Source organism: Ovis canadensis, chromosome 3, assembly GCF_042477335.2.
Source record: "Ovis canadensis isolate MfBH-ARS-UI-01 breed Bighorn chromosome 3, ARS-UI_OviCan_v2, whole genome shotgun sequence".
Lineage (NCBI taxonomy): Eukaryota > Metazoa > Chordata > Mammalia > Artiodactyla > Bovidae > Ovis > Ovis canadensis.
Window position 1 is genome coordinate 228,304,839 of NC_091247.1, and position 26,735 is coordinate 228,331,573.

General features: G+C 59.5%; 1 protein-coding gene across 2 annotated transcripts; it reads left to right on the forward strand.

Moving 5' to 3' along the window:
* Positions 1–492: 492 nt before the first annotated feature.
* Positions 493–26,713, forward strand: TTC38 (tetratricopeptide repeat domain 38). Of its 2 annotated transcripts, XM_069586184.1 has the most exons (14): positions 493–3,751; positions 4,720–4,797; positions 6,519–6,600; positions 8,042–8,213; positions 9,183–9,356; positions 10,747–10,822; positions 14,034–14,153; positions 16,830–16,889; positions 17,770–17,808; positions 19,665–19,746; positions 21,946–22,111; positions 23,150–23,309; positions 23,521–23,594; positions 25,873–26,713. In XM_069586184.1, the coding sequence occupies exons 1-14, from the start codon at positions 3,191–3,193 to the stop codon at positions 25,964–25,966; spliced, it is 1,938 nt and encodes a 645-aa protein (XP_069442285.1). In that variant the 5' UTR covers positions 493–3,190; the 3' UTR covers positions 25,967–26,713. The 2 variants fall into 2 exon arrangements, with proteins under 2 accessions (XP_069442285.1, XP_069442284.1); XM_069586183.1 differs by lacking the exon at positions 23,521–23,594.
* Positions 26,714–26,735: the final 22 nt, after the last annotated feature.

Genomic DNA, 26,735 nt, shown 5'->3' on the forward strand with positions numbered 1-26,735 from the left:
GCGGGCGCGGGCGCGGGCGCGGGCGCGGGCGCGGGCGCGGGCGCGGGCGCGGGCGCGGGCGCGGGCGCGGGCGCGGGCGCGGGCGCGGGCGCGGGCGCGGGCGCGGGCGCGGGCGCGGGCGCGGGCGCGGCGTTAGCGGAGGCGCGGCGGGCGCGCACCTGGACGTGCGCGCGGAGGCAGCGCGGCGCGAGGCTCGGGGGCCGCCCGGCCGGCAGGCAGAGGCCGCGGCGGCCGCTCAGGAAGATGCCGCCGCCCGGGGCCGCGCGGGCCCGGAGGCTGACGCGGGCGCGGCCGGCTCCAAGGCCGCCAAAGCCTGCGCCCCGCTCCCCGGGGGCCCGGGGGGCCGTGACCGAGCGGAGCGCGGCCTCCGGGCGCCGCGCCTGGACGAGGGCCCGGGTGTCGGACGGGGCACGCCGGGCCGAGGCGGGCGTCGGGACGGGGAGGCCTCGGGCCGGCGAGCCGGGCGCCTGCGCGGGAGCCGGGGGCGGAGGCCGGCGGCCGGGCCCACAGCCCAGGCCCAGGCCCAGGCCCAGGAGCAGGAGAGCCGGCCCGGGCCCCATGGCCGCGCCCGGTGCGAGCTGCGTCGGAGGCGCAGGGCGGAGGGCCAACGGACACGGCGTGCAGGGCGCGGGGCGGCCGGGGCGCGGGCCGGGGTCACGGCGGGCGTGGTTCGGGGGCCACTGTGGCCTGGGGTCAGCGTGGTCAGTGGGGTTCCTGCGGCCCAGGAAATCAGTCGTTTCATCGCCCCTGTTTGGGTCTGACTTCTGAATTCAAGTTACACTTTCACTTACAGAGTCTTAGAGTTTCTGTAAAAAGTGATTTGTAATTCCGTTTGTTGTGGTCACAGAATGTTCCGTGCGATCCTTTACCTTTCTGAACGAGTCGAGCTTGTGTAAGTCTACCGTGTGGTCTGTCTTGAGTCCATTGTGCGTCCCATGTCTTGTGAAAAGAATGTGTATTCTGCTGTTGTTGGGGGTACTGTCCTCTGTCTGGGAGTCAAGTCAAGAGGGTGGTGCTGTTCGTTAGATCTATATCTTTTCTGCAGTTTTTCCTAGTTCTAGCAATTGCTAGAGAATATGGTAATATCCTACTGCAACTGTGAAATTGTTTATTTCTCTCTTTAATTCTGTTAACTTATTTTTCCTGTATTTTGGAGCTCTATTTATTAGGGAGATATATAATTGTCGTTATGTCTTCCTGCTGAACTGTCCCTATTATCATTATGAAATGTCTTTATCTCTGGTCAGAATCTTTGTTTTGAAATCCCCTTTACCTGATATGAAAATATCTACATTATTCATCAATTATATCTCAAAAGAGCAGGGCAGAGTCGGTGGTGGTGGGGATGAAGTCAAATAAGATAACCACACTTGCCTTCTCATTCTTAGTTTATAGGTGGCATATATTTTTTCATTTATTTACTTTCAAATTATTTGTCTTTATTTTATAGTGTTCTTTTATAAGCAACATTTAATAGAGTTTTACAGTTTTATCCACTCAGTCGATCTATTCCATTTAATTGAGTTATTTAGACCATCAATTATGAATATTTATTGGAAGGACTAATGCTGAAACTCCAATATTTGGTCACCTGATGGAAAGAGCCAGCTCATTGGTAAAGAACCGAATGCTGGGAAAGACTGGAAGCGAATGGAAAAGGGAGCGCAGAGGATGAGATGGTTAGATAGTATCAGCGACTCAATAGATATGAGTTTGAGCAAGCTCTGAGAGACAGCGAATGGCAGAGAAACCTGGCAAGGTTCAGTCTACAGGGTGGCAAAGAATCAGACAGCACTTAGTGCCTGCACAACAACAAGTGGCCATCAAGATTTAATATAAGTATGCTCAGCATCTCATGTAATTACTGATATGTTTGGATTAGATCTGTCACCTAATTATTTGTTTTCTTATTTTCTCTGATTATCCATTGTTATGACTGATTGTTTTCCTTTTTGTTCCCCATTAATTCATTTAACATTGGTCATTTTAGACAGCTCTCAAGCACCTACTATATACCAGGCATTTGTTCTAGGCATTAGCCCTAGGCCTAGTTCCCATGGAGCTTCCATTATAATGGGGATAAAAAACAATCAAAAATAATCCAAGCATAACATACCATGTGGGATTTTACTGTGATAAGTGATATGAAGACAAATAAGGCAGGTACAGAGATGGGAATGACAGTGAGATGGGGAATCAAGAAAGGCCTCTTCGAGGAGGTGCCCTCTGAGCCAGCAGTTCAGCATGAAATGAGGGAGCAGGCCTCACAACGAGCTAGGGAAGGGCATGACTAGGACAGGGAGCTGTAAGCACAGATGCAGGGAGGCAGGAAGGAGAGGAGAGGTTAGCAGTGGGGCTTGAGGGAGCAGAGAGGAGAGGAAGTGGCAGAAGCTGTCATTGGAGAGAGGCCAGTGACCAGAGCAAGCGGGGCCTCCGAGACCGTGGCCGTGTGTTTGAATTTTATCTCAAGTGGGTTGGGGAGTGTTTGAGGGTTTTGAGCAGGGAAGGGCCTGATCTGATTTCCAGGTTGGAAGCATCGTCCTGCTGTGAGGGAGATAGATTGTAGGTGGACAGGATTGAAAGGATGGGGGCCTCTTAGGCGGGGTGCAGGGAAACCAAAGGCACAGGCCTGCCTGCTGCAAGAACACTGGGTACGTGAGTGAGCTGGTCCTGACTCAGTCTGGGGTTAGTGGCCGTGGAGGTGGTAAGCTGTGGGGAATTCAGAGAAGATGCACGTGCTGATGCGTGGGCTGTCAGAGGACCGACTGCGTGATTTTCAGGGCCCTGTGCAAAACCAAAATGTAGGCACCTTGTTCAAAGATGGTCACGAGTGTCGAGATGACCACAGCAGAGCTTTAAAGCGAGCACGGGGTCCTTCTAAGTGTGAGGCCCTGTGCAACTGTCCAGGCCACACCCAGGACAGAGGCACCCAGGCTTGGGGCCCTTACAGCATGCCCCCTGGTCCCACTTCTTCAAAGCTGCTCCTAGCACCCAAAACCAGCTCTGGACCCAGGCCCTGCAGGAGCACAGGTCAAGGGTCTCCAGAAAGCCCTGCTACTTGCAAGGGTGAGCAGGATTGGAGGGGAAATGTCACATCACCTTCTTTTTGGTCTCAAAGACACTTTCCCTCCCGGCCGCTTACAACCTCTATCCTGGAGAGGGTGCAGGGCAAGCTAAACTTCAGGTCAAAATGACCTCTGTGAATGCGCATTTCGACGATTGGGACCCCTTTCTCCACGCCCCCCCCCACGCCCCCACCCGCCAGCGTTTCAAAGGGACCGCTGCCCCAGGGCTCCTCTGCCTCCCAGGGCACTGCAGTCCCCTCTCAGAGGGTTCCCATGGAGAGGGACTCCCTCATCCAACTCCCCCTCCCACGCCCGCACTCAGCCCCTGCCGCCCCTGGCTCCTGTCTGACGGGGTAGGCGGGGGCTCGCACCAAAGCTGCCAGCCTGGGGAGGGCAACCCTCCGGGCGGGGCGGGTGTGTCTAAGCAAGTAGTGGGCGGGGCCTTCCCCATCCCGCCCCCAGTCCCGCCCCCAGCCCCGTCCCGCCCCCAGCCCCGTCCCGCCCCCAGCCCCGTCCCGCCCCCAGCCCCGTCCCGCCCCCAGCCCCGTCCCGCCCCCAGCCCCGTCCCGCCCCCAGCCCCGTCCCGGAGGCTCGACACCCCGCCCCCACGCGGAAGGTCGCGGAGCCCGCACCGCGGACGCGGAACCCGCACCATGGCCGCCACCACGCCGCTTCGCGACTGCCAGGTACCGGAGGCCGCCCTCGGCCCCGCATCCCCAGGGTGGCCCCGCGACACGGGGGCTGGTAGGACTAGAGCTTCCTGGGGTGCGGTGGTGGCAGGGCCCCCCCCCGACAGCCCCGCAGGCGTCCCGGGCCCACGGAAGGCGCCAGAGGATACTCCCGTGCGCCCCACCACCGAGAGATCTGTGGCAGGAGGCCCGGCCCCTCGGAGACCCCAGATCCTATTAAACAGTGTAGCCCAGCAACCCCGCAGTCCCAGGGAGGGGAGGCCGGGCACTGAAAGGTGTTGTCTAGGGCCCGCTGCGGAGGGGAGCCGAGGAGGAGGAGGAGGAGCGAGGGGACCTGCCCCCACTGTCACTTGGAGGGGCTGCCGGCTGTGCTCCGGGAGTAAGGGGAGCGACCTGTGCCCCTGGCAGGATGCCTGGGCCGCCAATACAGTGCAGAGTTTTGAGATCTGGAGGTGTTCCCTAATGTCTGACTGAAAAGTGGAATGAGAGGGATCGCTTTGGTGGTTGGCACCCTGCAGGCCAGGGAGAAGGACCAGCCCCTGGTTTTGGACTCCAACTCTAGCCCCTCCTTTGCTGGGGCACACCCCCCTGCAGCCTGATGTGTGCCTCCCCCTTGCTGAGCGTGGGAGCCCTGGGGGACACGTCCCAGTCACCCAGGTATCCTCCAGAGCCCCACTTCACAGAGGGGCCAAAGGTCAGAGGGAGGGAGGAGCTTGCCTGAGGGCAGTTGGCTGCTCAGAAGTCCCTGGCAGTTACTTAGGAATGGCCCCACCCAGGATTCAGCTCTCTTTGAACTGCACCATCTATGAAATCTGGGAGTCCGCACCTGCCCCACAAGGATGGGGCTTCTCCAGGCCTATACCTGCAGAGTGCAGGCATCAGCACCTTCGGGGTTTGGGGGTGGAGGCTCATGTGTGCTCCTTGGGAAGGCTACAAGGAATAAGACCGCTTCTTGATGTGTACAGGCGTGGAAGGATGCCCGGCTGCCGCTCTCAACCCCAAGCAACGAGGCCTGCAGACTGTTTGATGCCACCCTGACCCAGGTATGCCTGCAGAGGGAAGGGGCAGTTCTGTCTGTAAAGATCCAAGAGGAGGTTTCTTAAACTGGTGAATGATTTTTATGTTCATGAGATATATGTTTGGTGTGTCTTAGAGCCGCATTTATTTGCACCACGAGGACATGATGCCTCCACACGGGCACAGTGATCTCTAGCTTCCATCTGCATAGCTTGCTTAAGGTTACAGCCAAACTGCCGTCCATGTCGAACTGTCCAAGTAGAGCTGGTCAGTGGTGACCGCATACAGGCATGGCACTGGAAGCTTTCAAAGCTGTTACAGTATTCTTTTTGTTTTATGTTTTGGGCTTGGGCCACCTGACATGTGGGATCCTAGCTCCCCCAGCAGGGATGGAACTGGAAATGCACCCCCTGCGTTGGAAGCGCACAGAATCTCAACACCGTGAACTGCCAGGAACATCCCACAGAGTTTTAAAAACTAGGTTAATGCCTAGTTTTTCCCGGTGGTCTGGTGGCTACAGCTTCATACTCCCAATGCTGGGCGGGGTTCCCTCCCTGGTCAGGGGTTCCCTCCCTGGTCAGAGATCCTGCGTGCTGCCACTGAGCTCCAGTGCTGCTGTAAGAAAGATCGGGGATCTCGAGTGCCACAGCTAAGACCCAGTGCAGCCAAATCAGTAAGGAGGCGTTAAAACAGAGAGATTGGAGACAAATTGTCAGGAGCGATGATGAGATGAAATTAGGATGAAAGTGAAAGCCGCTCAGTCGTGTCCAACTCTCTTTGAGACCCCAATCAATTGAGTCCAATTCTTTGGACTATATAGTCCATGGAATTCTCCAGGCCACAATACTGGAGTGAGTAGCCTTTCCTTTCTCCAGAAGATCTTCCTAGCCCAGGGATCAAACCCAGGTCTCTCAGATTGCAGGCGGATTCTTTACCAGCTGAGCCACACAAGGGATGCCCACGAATACTGGAGTGGGTAACCTATCCCTTCTCCAGTGGATCTTCCTGACCCAGGAATCAAACCCGGGTCTCCTGCATTGCAGCCGAAACACCAGGGAAATTAGGACACGTTTGATCTTTTAGCTTGTACGCCTCTTCCTCTTTTCTCTTTTAATATATTTTTAAATTTAGTTTTGGCTGCACTGGGTCTTCACTGCTGCTCAGACTTTCCTCTAGTTGCGGCTAGCGGGGGCTTCTCGTTGCAGTGGCTCCTTTTGTGGCAGAGTCTGGCCTCTGGAGCACAGAGCACAGGCTCAGTAATCGTGGCACATGGGCTTAGCTGCTCCACGGCCTTTGGACCGTGGACCGGGGGTCGAACCCGTGCCCCCTGCATCGGCAGGAGGATTCTCACCCCTGAGCCACCTGGGAAGCCCTTCCTAACTTTCTGTATTGGATGTTTACTGTGGTTCTTTTTTTAAAAGAATAAATAGAAGTACCCAAATGTCCAGTGCCCTCTTGAGGCTGAGGAGGCTGACACTGTGGGCAGGTCACCTGTCAGGAAGGATTTTCCTTTAGATGCGTCATTTTGGGACACAGAGGCCTCACTAGCCCTCGAAAATGTGCTTTGAGTTACGTGTATTAAGTCTCTTCATCTGAGATGCACCCAGTTACATTTTCTTTGAGTTGAGGTCCAGAAAATACTCAGTGTTCTAGAAAGAAAGAAAGAAAAAAGGTTTCCATACATGCCTTCATTTACATGAACTGAAAGCTCCCTTGGGACAGCTTTGTTTCACCTTTTAAATTTCAGTACGTAAAATGGACCAACGACCAGGGCCTTGGTGGCCTTGAGGGCTGCCTGTCAAAGCTCAAAGCAGCAGATCCGACCTTCGGTGAGTGATGCTTCCCCTGGGTTGAGGGCCGTGTTTCATGAGTCCAGCCCCTTACTGGTTCTCTGAGTACAGACCTCAGCTGGGCCACAGAGGGCAGGCCTGTGGTATTGACCAGGTTAGGAGGAAGGGACTATCACAGTCACCACTGTGCTTGGAATAACAGCTGCTCCCATAAAGATGCCAGTTTCTATAGAAGGTTTCTTTCAAATGTTTCCCTTAATGGTACAGTAATTCTGCAAGGAAGACTCTGATCCCATTTCTCAGATGAGGAAACTGAGATTCAGGCAGAGTAAGAAATACACCCAAATCTACCCAACTGGTAGCTGGGGATCTGGGATCAGACACGGCTGTCTCAATCCAAAGCCTGGAACCCCCTGAAACACAAGAAGTGGCCACTGCAGCCTCTCTGCACACTAGTGAGGCCTCCCGCTAGTGACGCCCTGCTCTAGAGAGGCTGGGGCAAGGGAGACTGACCTGGGGACAGGGGCTTGGTCACAGGCAAGCCATGTGCATGGCAAGCATGGGGGTCAGCCCAGTGCATTCCAGAACCCCAGCAGGGTAGCCCCAGCCTGGGTAAGGTTCTGGGCTGGGGAAAGGGCTGAGGAGGGGAGGGCAGCAGGACTCCCCCTTTCACCCCCGCCACCCTCCGCCATGGCCAGGTCCCGCTGAGGGCAAGGGGCGCAGAACAGGGGATGAAGGAAGCTGTCGGGGAGCTAGCCTCTGGGCGTGGGCTCAGGCTCTCTGAGCAGACGCTGGTCCCAGGTCAGACGCGGGGGCCAGGTGTGGCCCCCGCACTCAGGTTGGGTCCTAGGTCCCGGACCCGGGCTAGGGGCTGGAGTTTGAAATACCAGTCGACATCCTTCCGCTGTCAGGGTGGGGGCTGGCAGGCCCAGCTGGGACCCGGGGGCCTGCGCACGTGCCAGCAAGGCTGCTGCGAGGGCCGCAAGGCACTGCCACCCCCCCACCAGTCTTTCTCAGCCTCCAAGTTCTCAGCGCAGGAAGGCAGCCAAGACAGGGTCGTGGCTTCTGTGCTCTGGGGGCCAGCTCCCCGACAGCATCTACTGGGGGTCCCTAGGAGGCTCTGTGCTGGTGGCGGGGATAGTAGCAGCTGATGAAGGAAGTGGAGGGGCTCCCGAAGCACCCCGGGGCAGCCCCTGACCAGCTCACCTGGTGGGGGGCAGGTAGAGGGGACCCACACACTTGTGCTCCCTGGAGTGCCTGGCTGGAAAAGTGTTCGGGGGGGGCGGGTGCAGGATGTGTTAGGATTGCTGCGCCTCCACGTGCATGGTGAGGATCCGAGCTTTGCACTGTTGGTGGGGACATAGCCTAAGGCCACCTGACTTGCCCCTCCTGGGACGTGGGGTGTTTATTTCGCCTGCGGGGCCTGCCTGGGCTGGGCAGGACCATCTGAATCACCAGCTCTTTTCCCCCTTTTCGCCAGCCATGGGCCACGCCATCGCTAATGGCCTCGTGCTGATTGGCACCGGAAGCTCCGTGAGGCTGGACAAAGAGCTGGATGCGGCCGTGAAGACGATGGTGGAGATTTCCAAAACCCAGCCCCTGACCCACCGGGAGCAGCTGCACGTGTCTGCAGTAGAGACCTTTGCCAAGGGGTGAGGGGCCTCCCTGGGCCAGGGGCTGGCGCTCCGGGGCCACTTTCGCAGGCCGGCGCCACAGGCTGCCCCAGCGCTGTGCAGAAGGGGCTGAGGGGTGATGCCCACCCTGCCTCCCATGCTTGTCTGATTGAGAACCGCGCCTTGTCTGCCGCTGTATCCTCAGCTGACTGAGGACACGGTTGGTTCAGATTCCTAGTCTGACATTCAAAGCAGCTTATTTGGTTTCATTGAATAGGTTGGTTATTATTTTCGTTACAAAAATAATTGCCACAGTCCATGGGGTCACAAAGAGTCAGACACGACTTAGCGACTGGATGACAACATCAGAAATAATAGGGTCACAGTAAAGAAATAGATAAAAGAGAGAGGAAGACCCTCGCCCTTAGACTCCTGGTCCTAACACACCAGGTGAGCATCTGTCCATTGCCCCCTGCCCCCAGGGTTCCCACCTGTCCCCCTGTGTGTCCTGTGCCCCCAGGACAGCCCGTGTGTCTGCCCGTGCAGGGGAGGTGCCCGCAGACCTGGGGGACTGGAGCTGACAGTATAGGCGTTCTGAAGCAGTGACGTCCCGGTCTTCCTGGTGTTGCTGCTCTTCAGTTACTAAGTCATGTCTGACTCTGACCCCATGGACTGCAGTACCCCAGGCTCCCCTGTCCTTCACTGTCTCCCTGGAGAATCAGTGTGAATGTCAGCGCAGGGCTGGAATTCCACGTCTCAGACTGGGTACACAGTCTCAGGTGAATTGGCAACTTGTGAAACCAGTTTTTTTTTTTTTGCTTGAATTAGAAAGTAAAACCTCCCAGTGGCTTTTGCATTTTCTGAGCCACAAGCTGACACAGAAGCAAGCGTGCCTGTGTATTTTAAGCAGCTCAGTGTGAGCTGTAACGCTGGCGGGAGGGAAGCCCCTTCCACTCGCCGTGGGTGAACTGATTTCGGGGCTGCTGAGACACCTCTCTTGGCTTCCAGGAACTTCCCGAAAGCCTGTGAGCTGTGGGAGCAGATTCTCCAGGAGCACCCGACAGACATGCTGGCTCTGAAGTTTTCCCACGATGCCTACTTTTACCTGGGCTACCAGGAGCAGATGCGAGATTCTGTGGCTCGAGTTTATCCCTTCTGGACGCCCGATGTCCCCCTGAGCAGGTTGGTGCCCGCGAGGAGTCACATCATTCCTGTCTCAGCCTCTCTCCTCTGCCCTGAAACTCATGAGACTGCCGTTGCTATTTCCTGTTTCTCTGAAGTGAAAAGGTGGGAGTTCCCTGGTGGTCCAGGGGTCAGGCCTCTGTGCCTTGGTTGGACCCCTGGTCAGGGAACTACGGTTTCGCCACAAGTCTCGGCCAGAAAACAAAAAAGTGAAAAGGCTTCGGGTCCTCATTTGATCTTTATCCCATCCTGGGAATGAAGTAATACCATCATGTATCAGTCAGCACAAAGTAGTTTTTGCTACAGTAACAAACAGCCTCTAGCTCTTTTGCTCCACTTCTTATTACAAGAAAGGCAGGCTTCTCCCTCCTGATACATGTCCGTCAGAGGCGGGCAGAGGCTCTGGGCCCATGCCATTGTTTCCCTCTGGGATCCCAGCTGGTGAAGCCACTACTCTCTGGACACACCAGCTGCTAAGAGGAAAGAGAGCTCTCCTGGGGGACTTGCAATGACATCAGTGCTCAGAGTGAAGTGCTCTGAGTTGCTGGCCAGATCCAATCACCCCTCCAGGAGGCCAGGAAGCACAGCGCCACCACGGGCTGGAAGGAGAGGGAGGCGTGGGCTACCTGTGAGCAGGCCGAGGGACGTCCACACGGGCGCGCCTCCAGTGCGCCTGCATCACAGGATTGTTGTGAAGGGCAAGTGGATTAAGAGACTGAAGGGCTGTGTTAGGGTTCTCCAGAAAACAGAACCAACAGGATGTGTGTTTGCTGTTATTTGGCCACTGAGTTTTGTGTCCGACCCCAAGGACTTAGCCCGCCAGGCTCCTCTGTCCATGGAATTCTCCAGGAAAGAATACTAGAGTGGGTGGCCATTTCCTCCTCCCGGAGATCTTCCCGACCCAGGGATCCAACCCAAGTCTCCTACATTGGCAGGCCGATTCTTTACCACTGAGCCACGAGGGAAACCCAGGATATGTATAGCTATAGCTATGTTATTTACACACACAGAGGGGGAGAGAGAGGGCGGAGGAGGGAGGGAGGTGTATTTATTTTACGGAATTGGCTCAGGTGACTGTGGGGACTGGCAAGTCTGAAACCATTCCAGTCTCTGCCTTCGTCTCCACCTGACTGTCTGTCCTCTGTGTGTGTCTCCGTGTGTCTTCTGCATCCAAAACCTCCCTCTCCTTTCTCTTATAAGGACACCAGTCATTAGGTTTAGGGCCCACCCTCATCCAGGATGACCTCATCTTAACTTGATCTGATAATGAGCTGCAAAGATTCGAACTCCATGTAGGGCATATGTCCAGACACAACCCTGTACCCGCCGTGTCATGGATGGAATGGTTCCCATCCATTTTTAACAAATGATCATTTTTGTTTGTTTCCAGCTACGTGAAAGGCATCTATTCTTTTGGACTGATGGAAACCAACCTCTACGATCGGGCAGAAAAGCTCGCCAAAGAGGTAGGCGGGCCCTTCCCGAGGTGCGGGAGCTCTGAGTTGTGTCAGGGCGCAGAGCAGGCCAGGCTCGGCCCCCCACTCTGCACCCCATTTCCTGCTGGGAGGGCTTGTATTAACAGGGAGGGCGGCTCCCTCTGGCCACCTGTGCCCCCCGGGTCTGCAGAGCTACCTTGCACAGGTGGGGAAGGCCCGTGAGGCTCCGTCTGCCCCTCCTGCTCTGGGCTGCATGGCATGGCGGCTCTGTGCACCCCCGGTTCCATGTCTCCAGGGACCCCCCTGTGTGTTCTGGACCCAGACTGTGTAGGTGCGAAGCAGGTGTCAGCGTTGCTTCCCCCACCTGGAACCGCAGGTTTCTAAGCGTCGCTGATAGCACCAAGCCCCCGGGAGGGGACCCTTAGGTGCTGAGTGAGGCTTGTCGCCAAAAATCCACTGAACTCTCAAGTTAGGAAGGAAAGAAAGGGAATTTTACTCGAGCCAAACTGAGGATTGTAAACTGGGAAGCAGACAGTTCTGAGCACTGTTGGCCTGTTAGAACCTGAAGGTACAGTCGCCTACTTCTGTGAGACAAAGGACCGAACATCAAAATGACATCCGGATATTTTCCCTAAAGGCCACCAAGGACACACAGTCTGGGTAAGCATGAACAAAGTGAGCAGCAAGTCACCATGCCCCGCTGCAGAGCTGCGAAAGGGCAGTGTTCTCTGAAGAACTTACGCTGCTAGCGTCGGAAGAGAGGAAAGACTCCGTCTCTAGGGCCGAGCAGGCGCTCCCTTCTTTGAGGAGCTCTGGTCAGTGTGTGATGCAGGCGTGTGCTGCACAGGGAGCCAGGGAGGAGCCCGAACAAGCGCAGAGAGGACCTCATGCTTAATTTTCCTTGTCCTGCCTTAAAATGCGAGTTTTATCTCCTCAGGCTGCTTCGGGTGGGCCCTGACCTGGCCCTGGGGCCTGCTGGCCAGGCCTTCGCTTGTGTACCACGACCACCAGAGGGAGCCGCAGCCAAGGGCACAGAGCTGGGTGGGCTGCCAAGTGCTTCCTGCAGGCCGGGCCCCTCCCTCTGTGCTGGGGCTCATTGGCTGGCCGCTACCCTGGACTCACCCTGGACAGCCTGGCTTGCAGGCCCCAGGGCCTCGGCTTCTCTGACTCAGAGGGCCCTCCTCCAGCGCATCCCCTCCCAGGAGTAGAGACTGAGGCCCAGGGAGGGACCACCATGTACTGGGAGTGAAGGCCGCTCCTGGGCCTGGCTCGGGGCTGGCCCTCACTTGGACGTGCCCGGTCCATCTGCTGGGTGCAATGCCATGAGGCACTGAGCCCTTCATCACTCAGAGGAGGGCAGCTGGGCTCTGGGAGGCCAAGGCCAAGGCCGCCCAGCACACAGACAGCAGCGCCAGGCTCCCCCAGGCTGCCTGAGCACCATCCGTGCTGCCTGGACAGACCTGCTGCCCAGCTCCCAGCAGGGCTCTTCCCCCAGACGTTGCCCTGGAGGGCTCCCAGCACCCTCGCCCTCCCCAGGGGGCAGTGGTGCCCTCCTGGGGCCACAGGGCACATGCGTCTCTGCAGACCTCTGGGCTCACAAATAGAGGCGGGACTTGACAGGAGGTGACAGGGTCTGTGATGCAGTCCCGAGTCAGGGCTTTGAGGGGGGGACACAGGGGACTTCATGGTACTCTTGGCTCTGTGCTGGGGGACCAGGTGTCACCTCCCAGGGGGCCAGCTGCAGGAAGGTCCCCTGGACACCTTGGCATTGGGCCTTCCTGCTGGGCGCCATCTGTGTGGGCACCTGTGGGTGGCAGGATGGTTCAGGAAGTCAGAGGGTGACCTAAAGGTGAAGGGTCACAACCACAGGAGCAGGAAGGGGTGATGTGGGGGGACCCCTTCCCTCCCTTCACACTTGTTCTCCTGCGGGCGCCCACACGTGGACCCCAGCACCAGACCCCTACAGACAGGTACTGGGCAAGGCCAGGCTTCTCGGAAACTGAGAGTAAGCGCCACAGGCCCCTCTGGGATCGGGAGAGGCTTCATGATGATGACACCCAGGCCTCGTCTGCAGGCTGAACCCCCAGGGCAGAAAGAGCAAAGGGCGGCCGTGGGGAAGGGGAGCGGCAGGCCTGGGCTGGCTGATAGACCGAGCACTGATAGACCGAGGCTTAGGGCAGAGGCAGGCGGGCCGGGTGCTGGGGGCAAAGTCTGGGGACAGCAGGGCCAGGCTGCCCTGACCAGGCGGACTCTGCCCCAGGAAGCTGTGGGGGAAACAGGTCAGCGGGGAGGGCGGCCACGATCCCTGCAGGGGGTGAGAGCAGCCCCTGCCCTGAGCCCCGGCCCCGCGCTGCACCCCCGGGGTCTCCTGCAGCGTCCCGGTCCTGTGGGGCGCCCCAGGCCCCCGGCATCCCTGCAGGCGGGCCCCTTCTCTGTCCCCACTCGGACCAGACGGGCTGGTGCAGTGGGGCTTCACGCTGCCTGCTGCAGCGCAGACCACCTGGCAGGGGCCAGGCCAGGGGCAGAGGTGAAAGGCACGGGGGAACCGAGGTGGCAGGGCCGGGGGGGCCCGTGGTCGGGTCGGGGGGGCCTGGGCCTGTGTGGTGGTCCCCAGCGTCGCGGGAAAGCTTGGCTGACTGCCCCGTGCCGGGTCCAGTAGGCGCTCAGTAGCCTCCGTTGCTCCGCCGTGCTGTCACCGGCGAGTCCGCCGGTCCTGTGAGTGGCTGTCGCTGTTACTAGCAGTATCAGAATGAGCCTGGAAAGCCACATGTGTGGTCCTCGCGTGTGTGCGGTCCTCGAGTGTGTACTGTCGGGAGGGGCAGCTGAGAGCCCCCGGAGTGCATACACACTCAGGGGCCACTGGCCTCCACGGCAGCCCCGAGAGGAAGGTGGAGAACGCGCTGGGCGGCGTGTTGCGCGTGACTCAGCTGTGTACCGGAGGCTTGGGGTGAAGGGCCTGGATAAGCCCTGCGTTGGAAAGACCCCACTGCCGCCCCACTGTGCGGCTCTGGGCAAGTCACTCAGCCTCCCTGAGCCTTAGTTTCCTCATCTGTGAAATGGGCACTGACACCCTCGTTGGCAGCATCCAGTGTTTGGTTCACGGGCTGGTCTTTGGGGTCGTTACTTTGAGGCAGAGCCCAGGCCCCTGGTGCCCCTGTGCTTGGGACGCCTCGTCACCAGGTGGCCTGACTCACACCTCATCTTGCCTTGTCCTCCCCCCTCCCCCTCCTCACCCACGCAGGCTTTATCCATTAACCCGACGGATGCGTGGTCGGTGCACACCGTTGCGCATATTCACGAGATGAAAGCGGAGGTCCAGGAAGGACTGGAGTTCATGCAGCACTCAGAAGCCCACTGGAAGGTATGGTTCTTGTCCATCCACCTGCCTGGAAAATTCTATCTGTCCTAAGTTAAGCTGAGGATTAACAGATAGGGTTACTGGGTGCAGCTTAGTTTTGGGGAAACTTATGTTCCGCTTGGAAGCATTCCTAGCAAACCACAGGGTCCCCTGGGAGCCACATGGCTCCCCAACACCTGCCAGCAATTTGCAGGTAATTCTAGAATTGGTTGTGGCCTGAGGCACTTGGCTGTAGAAGAAAAATTACTGGGTGAACAAGAACCGAGGTTTCCTAGGTGGCTCAGCAGTAAAGAATCCTTCTACAATGCAGGAGACTCAGGTTCGATCCCTGGGTCAGGAAGATCCCCCCTTGGAGAAGGAAATGGCAACCCACTCCTGTATCCCTGCCTGGAGAATCCCATGGACAGAGGAGCCTGGCGGGCTACAGTCCACGGGGTCGCAAAGTGTCGAACACGCCTGAGCGACTAAACAACGGCAGCAAACAAGAGCCTGGCACTGGTGAGAACCACGAAGGCTCTGAGCTGCCTCCTGCGCCACTGGCCAGAGGGCTGGACATGGACCCCAGAGCCACAGAGTGTCCTCAGGGAGCAGCTGGTGCAGCCAGGGGCCGACGGGGTGGATGAGGGCCCAGCGACTGTCTGCAGGGCTGGCATGCGGGGATCAGGTCCCTGGTGGGGCAGCGGCACCCATGCCGTCCAGACCCCTCAAGCCCTGCCAGGCCCTTCCTGGGGCCTGACCGCCCTGGGGCCTCCCTGTGCCCGCCTGCGCCCAGCTGTGGTGGCCCTCCATCCTCACCCGTGCCTCTTGTCCTCGGGTCTGTCCCTGGCACACACCCGGGCTACCTGTCCAGGGGTGGTCTGCTGCCCTGCCCTTCTCTGGGCCCCGGTGGGCACCCAGCAGCGGGTGGTCAGCGACTGAGCAAACGCAGGCGAGACCAGGAACCCGGCAGGGAGCGGGGGCTGGCTCGGCCACCTTGGTGCCCCACAGCGGCTCCCTGGCCGAGGAGGGCCAGTGAGAAGTCATTGACAAGAAGGCAGCGTCCCGGCCTCTGCAGGAGGGGTATTAGGTGGAGCAGGCGAGCAGGTACAAGGTCAACTTGGAGAACTGTGAAGGCATTAGGTTCAGACTCATGTCTTTCTAAGGATCCCCAGACCCTGGGCCTGACCTCGGCCCTGGGTGGGGAGTGGGGGGCGCAGTGTGGGTCAGGCCCTGGACCTCAGACTCTCCTGGCAGGACTGACCCTGCATGGAGGGGGCGCCTGGGCGTCCATGCCCTCCGAGGGGGAGGCTGGGGAGGCCTGGCCAAGGCCAGGTCAGTTGTATTCATTCCATCTACTTCCTGCCCCAGACTCTGGATTTCCTGGGCCTGGGTGCTTGAGGCCTGGCCTCTCCCCAGGGCAAGAGCCCAGTCCCTCTGAGCCTCAGTTTCCTCATCTGAAAACCTGCTGTTGCCACTGCCGTGAGGCCCTTGGCCCCAAAGGAGCACCCTTGGACGCTGGGCTGACTAACACGAGGCAGCCCTTGATGGCTGGGCTCATCTGGCAGGCGCTGGGCCCCGACGCCTGTGCATGGCCCCCGCGGTGGCTCCTGGTGGCCTCCAGCCCGGCTGCACGGCCCAGGGGCAGATGGCGGGGCCTGCGGCTCCCCTTCCCGTCCTCCAGTGTCTGCCCCCGACCCTTGGCTGCCGGCACTGAGCTCAGTTCTTCAGGCTCCAGTCAGTGTCCCAGGCTTTACCTCATCCCAGGGACCCCACTGAGAGTCCTGTCCAGGCATCTCTGTCTTCAAAAGGCCCGTCAAGTGGAGCCAGCAGCTCCCAGCATGACCACAGCATGACAGGGGCACTCTTGGGGGTATGGAAATCCAGAGGAAGCATCCTACCCAATTGAGCTTGAGGGGGAAGCAGTCAGAGAAGGCTTCCTGGTGGAGGCAGCCTATGAGATCAATGTCGAAGGGTGAGTAGGAGTTTGTAGACAAAGGACGGAGGTGTAGGATCACTGTAAACAGAAGCTCGTAGTGGCCTGTGATGGAGGGGAGCTGGGAGGGTTGAATCCTTAGACATAGGTGCCAGGTAGACGTGGGCAGTGGAGGAGGCAGGAGGTGTCCAAGCAGAGAAGCAAGTGTCTGCCGCAGCCCTGTAGGCTGGCGTTCGTGGTGGGGCCCAAAGCAGAGCAGCCGCAGCCGTCCAGGTGTCGCCCCTGCCTCTTATCCCGTGGGCTGTGCCAGGGCCTGTGGAGGTCCGGCCCTGGGCACAGCTGTCCGTCAGGCTTTACTGGGACACCCTGCCTGTTGGGCACAGTCGGCCTCTGTAGCCATTTGGATGGACTTCCTCGTTTTCTCCACACCACACCTCAGGAAGGCGAGGCTTGGGGAGCCAAGTGGCCCCCTCTGGGTGGCTCTGGTTCTCCTGTCTCCTTGTCCTGGGGCTAAGATGCCAGCCTACCATAGCTTCAGCCCCCTCGGTAAATTCAGGCACACCGCTTGCTGAGGCTCAGGGCCGAAGGAATGGACAGGCGTGGACTTGCCAGCCAGGGCAGCCGAGGCAGGGGCTGGGAATTGTTTCCTGCACCCAAAGCTGCGGGGCTCTGCGTTGACACGGACAGCAGCTGCTTACCCCGTACCGCCTCCCCGCCGCCCGACCCTGGGCTGTCAGATGTTTCTCACTCTCCTGTTCTCTCCCCAGGGCTCTGACATGCTTGCTTGTCATAATTACTGGCACTGGGCCTTATATCTGATCGAGAAGGTAAGATGGCCGGCCGTCTTACCCTGCAGAGGTGGGGGGCCTTGCATCTGAGTAGGGTCTCACCCTCCAGGGAAGAGAGGCTCCCCCTCGTGCTGCTGCTCGTGCCCTGCCGAGCAGGGCCGTGTCTGTGTGCGTTTCAGCGGTGTTCTCGTGCGGTCGGGCCCTCATGTTTTCAAACAGCTTTTCAGGTTTGAACTCCTTCAGGTATTTCCCACCGTCCTGCACTCAGAAATCCTGTACACACGTGTGCCCTTTGTGGCGACAAGGCAGCTCCAGTGTGAACTGCTCCAAGGCAGCCCCTGGAGTGAGCTGCCAGGCCCGCACCCCACGGTTGAGCCCGAACGAGCCATGGGACCCTCACAGTGCTTCACCTCAGTGGGGGCGCAGATGTGAGGCCATGCTTGACCCCAGCGACCCCACCACTGGGTCCCATTATAAGGGCTCTTCTTACAGTTTGTCGTAGAGAAAACCTAGAAGCTCCCTAAATGTCCAAAGAGAAATGCTTGGAAGGTGAGGACCCTGTAAGGATATGCAGAGTGCAGCAATACAGCGTCCTCGAGAACGCGGTGACCCCGGCTGAATGGGCCGTGAGGGAAAGACAGAGAGGAAGAAACCGTCCTGAAAGAAATAGAGGAGAGAGCTCACAGCCGCTCGACAAGCACCTCATGCGAAAAACGATGCTTGCGCGGAAAGGGCTGCCCTAGCAGCAGCTGCCTGGGGAAGGAAGGGCTGGGGCGGGGTGGGTTCCTCTCCTCCCATCCCGAGACCCACCAAGCTGTGGGCAGGCAGGCCGGGGCCTTTGTCGAGGCGTTTTCAGTTCGTGTCTCAGCATCTCATCTCACCTCCTCCCCGTGTTAATCCTGGAACTTCATTTTTCCAGGGCGAATACGAGGCTGCATTGACCATTTACGATGACCATGTAAGTCCACGCTTGCACTCGATTCAGTTTATCGCGTCGATTTACCTTCAGTCTCGAATAGCTCCCTGATCCAGTCCGTGTTGCCCCAGACAGACCCACAGCCGGAGCTGAAGCCCAGCTCTCGTGCAGGACCTCACAGCGTTGATTCTCTCCAAGGGCGGTGTTGAAACCCAGGATGGGATTTGACTCTGCTCACCTGGGGGCGTTTGGAGATTGCTTTCCCAGGTGGCTCGGTGGCAAAGAGCCCGCCTGCCAATGCAGGAGATGAAAGAGGTGTGGGTTCGATCCCTGGGGTGGGAAGATCCCCTGGAGGAGGAGATGCCGACCCACTCCAGTGTTCCTGCCTAGAAAATTTCATGGACAGAGGAGCCTGGCAGGCTACAGTCCGATGGGCTGCAGAGAGTCAAACATGACTGAATTCGCACGCACACACACACACACACACACACACACACACACACCATCTCTGAAACCTCAGGCTTCCTTCGAGTCATTTAGAGTGCCTTTATTTGGTGAAAACATCGATCTGCCTGAAATGTTTTTGGCCGTGCTGCGTCGCTTGTGGGATCTCAGTTCTCTGGCCAGGGATTGAGCCTGGGACATGGCAGTGCAAGTGTGAATCCTCACCGCTAGACCATTAGGGAACTGCCAGGAGTTTTTTGTTTTATTGTAGTAAAATATACGCTGGGGCTTCCCAGGTGGTGCTAATGATAAAGAATCTGCCTGCCAATGCAGGAGACGCAGGTTCGATCTCTGGGTCGGGAAGATCCCGTGGAGAAGGAAATGACAACCACTCCAGTATTCTTGCCTAGAGAATCCCACGGACAGAGGAGTCTGGTGGGCTGCAATCCATGGGGTCGCAGAGTCGGACACAACTGAGCACTAGATAAAGCGTATGTACCGTATTTTACCACGGTAACCAGTGTAAGTGAACGGTCACTGTGGCAACCAGTTTGTGTGTACGGTTACCGTGGTGACCGCTTTATGGGTGCGGTTGCCATGGTAAGCAGTGGCAACCAGTACCTTCACCCTGCAGTGCAGCCTTCGCCGCTGTCCATTCTTGCAACTTTTTTTATCTTTCCAAACTGAAAATCCCCACCTACTCAACCCTAACTATTCCCCCTCTCTCCAGGTCCTAAGTATATGTTTGAAAGTGAAAGTGTTAGTCACTCAGTCATTTCTGAGTCTTTGTGACCCCGTGGACTGTAGCCCACCAGGCTCCTCTGTCCATGGGATTCTCTAGGCAGGAATAATGGAGTGGGTTGCCATTCTCTTCTCCAGGGGGTCTTCCTGACCCAGGGATTGAACCCAAGTCTCCTCTATTAGCAGGCAGACTCTTTTGAGCCAAAGATGTGTATTTAAAATAAAAAAACGTAACTCAACTTCTGGGCACCCCACTGTCAGCTTAAGAACAGAGTCTGGGGCACAAACATGCTTGTGATTTGAGGATCTGAACCCTGGAGAAAAATGCTCTTACGGGAAACGCTATATAAGTTTCATCCTATATAAGGCACTCCTCGTGGTAGGGAGTGAAGGGTGACGGGAGCTTGTGGGGTGGGGTGCAGACCCACCGGCTGAAGGTGGAGTTGTTATCAGGCCAGGCGGGGACACGAGGTGAGAGGTGGGCCAGGGCCCGATGCCCACTCCCCCAGATGCCAGCGCGCTGGGCTCTTTCCCAAGTCTGTCCAGTGTCCCTTGGGCACCCGGGAGTGGCCCAGGCCCTGGAGCCGAATGGCCCTGAGGGGTGGGTGGAGGGGACGCTGGCGGTGGCTTCCGTGAGCTGAGGGCCTGGCCCCGACGGGCAGACTCAGGCGGTCCCTGCAGCCCCTCACCCCCCACCCGCCCTTGTCTTCCAGATCCTCCCCAGCCTGCGGGCCAGCGGGGCGATGCTGGACGTGGTGGACAGCTGCTCCATGCTGTACCGGCTGCAGATGGAAGGTAGCCCTGTCTGCTTCCTGGTTCCTCCCCTCCCATGTGACGAGCGGGAGGTGCTGTGGCTGGGACCCAGGCTGGTGGGAGTGCCTGAGCGAGTTTCTCCAGGGCCTGCTCTCAGCCCCGGGACAGCGCAGCCCCAGGCCAGGGGCCAGGCCCCCGCTGCCGTTTCTCCTGGTTCCCACTGCCCCTCGGAGCGCAGGCCTCCAGCTCCAATCCTGGCGGGCCCCTGCTGTTCCCACAGCCTACCTGCCCGGCTTGCAAGGCACAGGTGGCACCTGGCCACCCATCTCTGGGTGCCACCTCAGTTTCTCAATGCCCAGGGATTTCAGAGAGAAGCGTTTCTCAACAGTGTCACCCGATGCTTGGACGCGGCCGAGACAGGGTTGGTTGTACTCTTGGGGGCCACGGAGGGCTTCCGGCCGACCGCTGGGGGTACCAGATGGCTCTCCTCTCCCTCCCAGGTTCAGCAGAGCCAAACCCGTGCCCACTGTAGGGCCCGGGTCAGTGGGACAGAGTGGGGATGAGGCCATTACTAGAGTGTTCTGGGAAGGCTTCCTAGAGGAGGTGAGATGGAAGCCACAGAAGGGAGTGTAGGGTCTTGCCGAGGGGCCACGGGAAAGGGCATCATAGCCCGGAGCGGCCTATCCAGCACTCCAAGGACGGCAGCCAGGGGCCTGTTCCGGGGGCAAGCGAGCGGCATGGTCCGCGTGCTCAGATGGGGCGGAGGAGGCTGAGGGACGGGCATGGAGGGTGATGAATGCTGCCTTTATCTGCGTCTTGGAGGGCCTGTGGGGCTGGGCTGAACCGGTTCCGTCCAGCAAGCGGGCTGAGCCGGGGGAGGCCAGGCTGGAGGCCGGGGCACCCTCGAGGGGGTAACTGGGCTGCGACACCAGATCCCGGCCAGTGGGGCCTGTGTCTCTGCTCAGCCAGAGCCCTCCAGAACTGGGTGGGGTGGGGAGGGCCCGGGGAAGCTGAGTCCTGTTGACCCCGACCCTGTGGACCCTTCGTCTGTGGAGGCCCAGTTCGGGCCTCAAGCCTGGGTCCCCCAAATTCCCGTGAGGAGGGGCTCAGAAGGGCCGGGCCCTGGTCTGGAGGCTGGGAGGCCCCATCGGGGTGCCGTGGGGCTGGGGAAGGAAGAGGAAGGCCACGCGCTCCCTCACTGCAGAGTGGAGCCTCCAGGCTGCCTCCAGTTGACGGGCAGAGACATGGAGGTCCAGGGCAACCACAGGGTCGTGTCTGGGGGTTACAGTCCACAGAGCGAGGGGGTGCCGCTCGCTCGCCCCCGGAACAGGCCCCTGGCTGCCATCCTTGGAGTGCTGGATAGGCTGCTCCCTGCTATGATGCCCTTTCCCGTGGCCCCTCGGCGAGGAGCAGGAGGGGGGATTGGGTAACTTGCAGGATCCACGAGAGACGGGAGGGGAGGTGGTGTGAGAGGGCAGAGCAGAAGGAACAGTCTCGAGCTGGAAATACAGACCCAAAGGGGTGCTTAGTCTCTCAGTCGTGCCCGATCCTGCGACAGCTCTTCGCAGCCCCATGGACTGCAGCCCACCAGGCTCCTCTGTCCGTGGGGTTCTCCAGGCAAGAACACTGGAGTGGGTTGCTATGCTCTCCTTCAGGGGATCGTCCCAGCCCAGAAATCGAACCCAGGTCTCCCGCATTGCGAGCAGATTCTTGACCATCTGCGCCACCAGGGAAGCCCCAGAAGGAAGGCCCAAAGGAGGCTCGTTATGAACTCTGTCGGTTCTGACTGGCCCCCTGCCCTGTGTCAGGGGCCTTCCCAGTGAGAACCACGAGAGGAAGTTTTACAGTGGTTTGGCTTAGTCGCGTCTGACTCTTTGCAGCCCCGTGGACTGTACCCACCAGGCTCCCCTGTCCATGGGATTCTCCAGGCAGGAAGACTGGAATGGGTTGTCATTTCATTCTCCATTACAGTGGTTTGGGGTTTGTCAGAGGGGTCAGAGACTTCACTGAACACCCTTCCATAGCTTTTATTATTTTGATTGGGTTTCTACCTTACCCGTGTCTGCTGCTTTTATGATTAAACAAAGCTAACGTACGTAAGCCAGGCCCACAGGCCTAAGCCCGAAGCCAGATGCCACCTGCCAGCTTCGCGGGGCCTTCTCACGTGGAACCACCTGTGGGGGCCAGAGGCTCCTGCACTCAGCGCTCACGCCAGGCCCGCCGGTGTCCCTGTGTCCCCAGGGGTCTCTGTGGGCGAGCGGTGGCAGGACATCCTGTCTGTGACCCGGAAGCACAGCCGAGACCACATCCTGCTCTTCAACGACGCACACTTCCTGATGGCGTCCCTGGGCGCAGGGGATGCCCAGACCACGCAGGAGCTGCTGGCCACCCTGCGGGACGTCAGCGAGTACGTGGAGGGCCTGGGGCGGGGGGGTGGGGGCAGCACGGCAGACTGCCTCTGCCTGCTGGGAGGCTGAGCGTGGAGGCCCCAGGTGAGCACAGCCACACAGATGCCCGTGGAGGGCCTCTCCCAGGGGTGCCCCTTAGACGTGCATCCTCCGAAGGCGTGCACCCCAGGTGTTCAGTCTCCCCCAGGTGTGTGTCCCCGTGGGGCGTGCCCTTCGAGGGTACAGTTGCTCCCCCCCGGGACACAGAGCAGTCTCTATCCTCTAGGCCTCAAGGTCAAGGTCAATGTCACGCCCAGGGGAGGCGGGGAGGCCCTGGAGCCAGAGGGACTGCCCCTTACTGGGTCTCAGCCCTCTGCTCTCAGCCTGTTTCCTCGGCTGGTGGGACAGGCTGGTTCAGGGGCAGTGACGTGGCGACATCCCCCACATCAATCACAGTGGGGCCAGAGAGTCTGGGGAGGCACAGTACAGGCCGCCAGGGATGTGGCCAGCCGCCTCCCGACTGGAGGGCTACAGCTGGGGACCAGGAACCCTGGCGGTTTGTCCCGGCTGCCCAGGGGAGGGTGACACCCACGGCCACTTGCCCTGCTCCTCCTCTTGGGGCTTTGGCCATAGCTTAAGGCCCCCAGCCCTCATGACCCAGATCGGCCACCTCCTGAGGGCCCTGGGAAGATGAGGCCTGCCCCAGCTATTCATTCAGTCCAGGGGCGGCACCAGCTCCAGTACCAGCCTTGACTTGCTTTCCCTGCAAGGTCGGCTCTACTACTCCCATTTTATAGATGAGCAAACTGAGGTCAGGCATCAGGACACCGGCCCGAGGCCACAGCGCCATTGAACTGAGTTGAGAGCCCTGTTCTCTCCCGTCCCTGGTGGCCTGTCCTCCGTCAAACCACCTGATCAAAGCCCCTACTGTGTGGGGTACGGAGCCAGGGACGCTGGGCTGAGGAGGACGCCACCCTCTTAGGGACCTGAGTCAGATGGGAGGCCGATGCGCCGTCATGGGGGCAGCCCAGGCTGAGGGCACCCTCTCGGGCCGGCAGGTCCCCGGGGGAGAACTGCCAGCACCTCCTGGCCCGCGACGTGGGGCTGCCCCTGTGCCAGGCCCTGGTGGAGGCCCAGGACGGGAGCCCTGACCGCGTGGTGGAGCTGCTCCTGCCCATCCGCTACCGGCTGGTCCAGATCGGAGGCAGCAATGCCCAGGTGAGCCCCAGCCTTGCGCGTGTCATGCAAGGGCCCTGGGGCCAGGAGACCCCGCAGTCCGCAGCCCCTGGGCGCCCGCGAGGTGGGGAGGTCCTTGCGGTTCATAGCCCCGTGAGCTTGTCCCTGAGGACTGGCCGGCCTGCAGTGGGGAAGGGGGTCCCCACCCCTCGTCCTGCGTCATGGGGTCTCACGTGCCCAGTGCATCTTGCAGAGAGACGTCTTCAACCAGTTACTGATTCACGCGGCCTTGAACTGCTCATCCGGCCTCCACAAGCACGTGGCCCGGTGAGTTCCTCATTCTGGCCCAGAGCCCAGCCAAGAAGGACCCCGAGCACAGCCCCTCTCACTCGGGGATCTTCCAGGGGCCTAGAGGCTCCCACCTGGCTTGGCCCAAGGTGGTGCCTGTCTCTAAGCCTGCAAAGACACAAGGCCCCGAGGGTGCCTGGTTCTCCCCTCTGAGCATCTGCAACTCGACCAAAGGGGCTGAGGGCCCTGCCTTCAGCACCCCCCGCCCTGCCCCCTCAGCGCACTCCTTGTCCTGGCCACGCTGAGCTTGTTACTCATGCAGGCCCCTGGGCCATCACACATGCCACCCCTCTGCCTGGGACGTCCTTCCTTCTCCTGCACCTGCTGATGCCCACTGAGCTTTCAGGCCTCGGCTCACATTGTCCTGCCAAACTGTGCCAGGTGCCAGGGGGAGAGGTGGGCGGGTAGGCCCCAGCCAAGGCTGCCAGGAGCTTCCCTCTCCTGCAGGGAGTAAGTGGTTCATCCCACAAATGTGTGCGTAAATGCTGTGAGCATGGGCACACTGCCCGGGACACTGTGATGGAGGGGCTGAGTGGATGGCGGCTCAGAGTGGGAGGGGGCCCCTGGAGGTGACATTCAGGGGGACTCCTGAGAGCAGCGGGTTTAACCGGCTCAGAGGGGATCTGCTCAGGAGGAGGGGTGTGGCTGGAGGGTTGGGGGTGTCGGGGTGGGGGCACCCCAGGAAGAAAGCTCTGGGAAGCCAGCCACTGCCTCCACCTCCGTGCTCCCACCCCCGGCTTCTCTCAGCCCCACTGGCCCCAGTGCCCTGGGGCTGAGATGAGACCCCCTCCTCGCCCAAGTCTCCTGGCCAGCTGGAGTGCCAAGGGGAAAGGGGAACTGGGGTGCCGGGTGGGCGGAAGGGGTGTCCTGAGGCCCTGTGAAGCTGGTGCTGCAAGTCCAGACTGCACAGGGGGCCCTTGCTGGACTCGAGAGGTCAGAGGTCCGGTGGAAGGGGCCAGGGCCCGGCTTCCTCAGTGGTGGTTCCAAACCGGGCAGTGCAGGTGTTGGTGGCGCTGATGAAACAGGCGTGGATGGTGTGTCCCACAAGTGTGGACAGACACGCAGGAAGTGGTGACAGCCTGTAGCACCCTGGACGCACGGCCCTCTCTGCCAGCCCCCCGCGGCCACGTGCAAAGCCATACACATTCCCTAGTGCTGGAGCTGCTTGGGGAGCTCCAGGCCTGGTGGCAGCTGGGAGGGAGGGTGGGGCCGTGTGGACAGAGAGACGGGCGAGGCCTTGAGCAGGGGAGCCGGGGTCAGCTGGGGGGCACGATGCGGTCCACTCTGGGGGTGCTGGGGAGCCCACTGCCAGCGGGGTGCCCTCCTGGCGTCCTCACGCTGCTCAGTCCCCCTCCCCTCCAAAGCAGAAAGCCTCGGCCCCCTGCCATGGTGTCCCCCGCCCCCGTGCCAGGCCCAGCCCCTTAACCCCACCCTTAGTGCAGAGGATCACTATGGCCAGTTGTTTGCGGGGGGGGGGGTCTTTGTCTTAAATTATCCTCCCTTGTTGAAAGCTGGAATGTCCCCCTCACTGTCCTTTTGGCCACTTGATTCCCCAGAACATTCTCAGGCATGTTGTTCAGTTGCTCAGTTGTGTCTGACTCTGCAACCCCGTGGACGGCAGCACGCCAGGCTTCCCTGTCTATCACCCACTCCCGGAGCTTGCTCAAACTCATGTCCATCGAGCTGGTGATGCCATCCAACCCTCTCATCCTCTGTCGTCCCCTTCTGCTCCTACCCCCAGTCTTTCCCAGCATCAGGGTCTTTTCCGGCATTCTCAGGCATGGTCCTCCCCCCATCTCCACAGTTTCGCCCCACCCTCTGGTCCAGGCACTCCTTATGGCGAGGGGACAGGCCCCCAGTCCTGGGGCAGGTGAGGCCACAGCGGTGTGCCCACCCTGAAACACTCTGCACTTGGGCATCACCGGGACACTGCCAGGGTGATCTCCAATCACCGACGGCTTGGGCCAGCATGAAGACGCGGGGCAGGAGCCCAGGTTTTCTCAACCTCACAGCGCTGCCCACCTGCTGTCCACTCCCCACCCCTGCCAAGGCCCTGTCTCCTGCCTCTGGGCCTTGGTCCCACCTGTCCCCTGGGCCGTGATACCAGCCCCTCCCTCCACCACTGGGTGAGAGGGCGTCTTGCTTTCTGCCAGCTCAGCCCCAGCCCGTGCTGCTCGTGTCCTGCCTTGGGGTGGAGAGCCATCCATCCCCCAGCTTCTAGAAGGTTCCAGCACCGACCCTGTCTCTGTTTCCCCAGGAGCCTTCTGATGGAGCGAGATGCCTTAAAGCCCAACTCCCCCCTGACCGCCAGGCTCATCCGCAAGGCAGCCGCCGTCCACCGTCTGCAGTGAGCCGACTTGGCCTCTGCGGCCCTCAGACCAGCTGCTACGTGGGCTTTGCAGGGTTACAAGTGGCTGGGGCCGGTTGGCCAGGCCCGTAAAGCAGGAGGCCCTGTAACCAGCAGCGTTACAGGAAGAGGGGCAGAAATCAATTTTCAGCATGGTTCCAAATCTTCTTCTAATCCTCGCTCAGGGCCACAGTGCGGTTTCAAGCAGAGCCTAGGTGGGGGCTGCTGTTCCACTTGCCTCGAAAACTGTTTTCGCAGGGGACCCTCCCTTACACCTCCCAGTTCAAGGGTTGGAAGGTGAGGGTGGGGTGGTGGTGGGCTCAGCTCGGGGAGGGGCTCTCCCATCCACCCCTACGGGAACCCCTCTCTCCACTCTAGGCCGCCCCTGGGACAAACCCCATCATTCTGCCTTCCTCTCTATATTCTGGAAAGGTTCTGTTGTTCCACCTTTTGGGTGAGGGTGCCCATGGTGGGGAGTGACTTGCCCAGGGTCCCAACTAGTGGGGGCCCTTGCCTCCTGGGAGACAGGGGCTCCCACCTCAGTGCCTGGGCCCTTAGCCCTTCTTCTGTGTCTGCAGAGACGTCTGCAAGCTTCTCCTGGGGCTTTAGTGACACTGATTTGGGTTGATTTTCTCTTAATTCTAAACTGCACATTGTCAACGATGATTCTTAAAAAGTTTTTACTTCGCATGGGAATACAGTTGATTTATGATATTGTGTTAGTTTCAACAAAGTGATCCAGTTACACCTATACGCACGTCTGCTCCTTTTCA